We start from the raw sequence: 3,182 nt of genomic DNA on the forward strand, positions 1-3,182 counted from the left end.
TTAGTAACAATTATTCGTAGGAGTGATCACTAAAGAAAATTTCTGATGTAATTGCTTATAAATTGTTTGCACATATGTATGTACGTTCCTATCGTCTTGCATTTCATTGGATCCAACCCAAAACAAAAGTTGCGCGGCGATACCTGCGCGAAGACTCAGTTTTTCGCTGAGTGGACCTACTGGTTATACTGTGGTGAGGACATGAAAAGGAAGATCTTATAGCGAGCAAAGGAAAATTAAAAAGGAAAGAAGTATGGATAGAAAGCTTGACTTGGGAGGAAAGGAGAATAAAGTAAAACGTTAGGAGGATGGCATGGAAGGAGAAACTGCTTGGAAAAAAAGTAAGAGTGAGGCAGTGCTGGGTATGGATTGACGGAGTGTGGTGGATGTGGGATGAGAAGAGGAAGAAATTGAGGGATGATGGAGAGAGGTTTTGGGAAGAGCCGAAATCGAGAGAAAATAAGGGAAGAAGGAAAGAGAAGATGGAAAGCAGGGGGAATAGAAAAACTAGGGCAGAAGGGGAGAAGCAAGAAGGAGACGGAAAAGCGGGGTTGGAGGTATGGAAAAAAGGGACTGGGAAAGAGAGAGGAAAGAGAAAGGTATAAAAATAGCGTTCTGAAATGTGGCAGGATTGGAGAACAAGGATAAAGAGCTTTGGAAAAATTTAGAAAGGTGGGAATTAGTGATAGTAGATTAATGAAAACGTGGATGGAGGAAAAGGGATGGGACAGGGTAAAGAAGAAAATGCTAAAGGAATATGTATGGAGGATACAAAGGGCAAAGAGAAAGAACAAAAAAGGAAGGGCGATAGGGGGAATATTAGGAATAAGGAAAGAGATGGAAATAAAGATACAGAAAGAAGGCTCAGAGCTAGAGGGGATAATGATGGGTGATATAGAGTATGATGGAGGAAAGGTAAAGATAGTGGGAGTGTATGTAAATGGGGATGTGGATCAGCAGAAACTAGAGAAGATGAAGGAATGAATGAAGAAGGAATAAGGACGATAATAAGAGAAGAAGGATTTCATCGCCAGAACAGGAAACAAGGAAGGAAGAATATGGGAAAAGGGGGTGGAGGAGAAGGAAGAACTGAGAAGATCAAAGGACAGAAAGACAGGATAAGGTTAGATTGTATAAGGGAAAGGGGATGGACAATATTGAATGGAGACATTGTGGGAGATGAGACAGAGAACTGGACGTATACGGGAGACAGGGGAAAGTTTATAATAGACTATGTATTAATTATATTTACTTTTATTGTTATTTATACTTAATTATATTTTTTATTATTAATACTTAATTTATACATTAATATTTATTATTAATACAATTGTACTTTCAGATTATGTTTAATTATGTGAACAAAATCTACACGCGCGACCTCTGTCAAAATTATTCGAACCTTATATGATTAGGATTAATAGCACATATATTTGTATATTTGTTGCAATCGGCAGTTCTTTCAGGTTATATTTAATACATAAACAAAATTTGTGCGCGCAATCTCTTTCAAAATTATTTAAATCTGATTGATGAAACGTAAGGTCTTAAGTTTTTCTATGTGCCATGGCTTTAATTAAACGGCGTCTACAATAAGACTTAAGATTTAAGAAAATTGACCAATCACAATTGATTATTCTTTTCACGTGAGATGAATAATCGACTATGATTGGTCAATTTTTTGAAATCTTAAGTTTTAAATCTTATTGTAGACGCCGCAGAATATCCCACATCTCAAGTTCCCAGGATAAAATGTGCTTGCACATTTGTGTGTGTAAGCATGTACATACGCGCACCCGTGTATATATATAATTTATCTTTTCAAACGACGGATTTAACTAGTGCTTTTTCTATTCTTTATTAGACTATTTTATTATCTCTATCTAGTGCAGAACTTAATGACAAATTATTTTTCGATAATTGCGATATTTTTTCCTCCACTTTGTTAACCAGTCACTGCAGGAAACAGTCTAAGAAAATTAAAAAGTTCATTATTATTATTCAGAATTTTTTTATATTCTTTATTTTATTTTTTATTATTTCTTTTTATTGCAGAACTTAATGACATATTATTTTTTGATGATTGCGATATTTCTTTCCTCCACTTTGTTAACCAGTCACTGGAAACAGTCTAAGAAAATTGAAAAGTTTTTTATTATTATTTAGAAATTTTTTATATATTTGATCTTGTGTGTATAGAAACGTACTCACTTCTTTGGAATTTTGAAGAATTATTTTAACAAATTATTAAGTAAGTTATTAAATTATATGAATAAATAATTTTATATAATATAAATAAGAGATCATTAATTTGTAATAAATAAAAATTAATTTCTCTTTTAAGTTATCTTTAAAAAATTAGAAATATATAATTAGAAATATATAAGTTTCTTACATCTTGATCCTTTGTATTCTCCGGTTCAATATTCTTAAGTTTCTCCTCCATAGCTTTAAGTTTATCCATTTCTTTTTGAATTTTACGTTCTATTTGATATTTAGCCACTGCTTGTGCCAATGGTCCTAGTTCTCCCTTCATCGCGGCACTGAATGCCGCCTATTTATAAAAAAAATTTTTATTAAATAAATGTAAACGAGAGTTTAGTGTACAAATTGTGCAAATTCTTACATCTCGTCGTCTCTTAGCATCATTGGATGTACCTATTGGATCTGTCTCGGTTTGTGGTCCCAATTCAATAAGAATTTGAAAATCCGCATGTTCACCTAATCGAAAACCTATGCCAAGTCTGGAATCGGTTCCTATAGAATTTTACAAACATTTATATAAGTTAACATGGTTATACATGTAAAAAGTTTTCAACAATATTTTATTCTATAATATACTTAACTTTTCTAAGTGGTGGAATATTAGAATATATCAAAGATAATATCGTTGGAAGCTCTTCTGGTATAATCAAGCTTGTTACATCTGTAATGTCTAAATTGTAATCTGAATTGTATTTTTGTATAAATTATTAATCGTCGGAGATAAGTGGAGGAAGTCTATAAAGTCGGTCAAGTTTTGTGTTATTATAATTTTATTTTGATAAATGGTTGTTTTTTAATTATATACAGGGTGTCCCGTAACGCTTAATTAATATTTCAAGGTGTGAAAGAGAATGAAATTTTGAACTAAAAGTTCCTCTTTCAATTTTGGCTCAGACCATTATTTACAGAGTTATTAA

At 32.4% G+C, this 3,182-nt stretch overlaps 1 protein-coding gene across 3 annotated transcripts in view; it reads right to left on the bottom strand.

The window, feature by feature from the left end:
• Positions 1–1,280: 1,280 nt before the first annotated feature.
• Positions 1,281–3,182, bottom strand: part of LOC105456140 — a 5,132-nt gene continuing 3,230 nt past the window's right edge. For 2 of the 3 annotated variants that reach the window (XM_011699961.1, XM_011699960.1), the window contains 4 exons: positions 2,846–2,935; positions 2,627–2,757; positions 2,396–2,554; positions 1,281–2,131 (listed from right to left, as the gene is read on the bottom strand). In XM_011699961.1, coding sequence (XP_011698263.1) covers positions 2,027–2,131; positions 2,396–2,554; positions 2,627–2,757; positions 2,846–2,935 — 485 coding nt within the window. In that variant the 3' untranslated portion in view covers positions 1,281–2,026. The remainder of the gene's footprint in view (positions 2,132–2,395; positions 2,555–2,626; positions 2,758–2,845; positions 2,936–3,182) is intronic. The other variant, XM_011699962.1, reaches the window with a different exon arrangement.

The sequence above is a fragment of the Wasmannia auropunctata genome, unplaced genomic scaffold (assembly GCF_000956235.1).
Source record: "Wasmannia auropunctata unplaced genomic scaffold, wasmannia.A_1.0 LD335755.1, whole genome shotgun sequence".
Classification (NCBI taxonomy): Eukaryota; Metazoa; Arthropoda; class Insecta; order Hymenoptera; family Formicidae; genus Wasmannia; species Wasmannia auropunctata.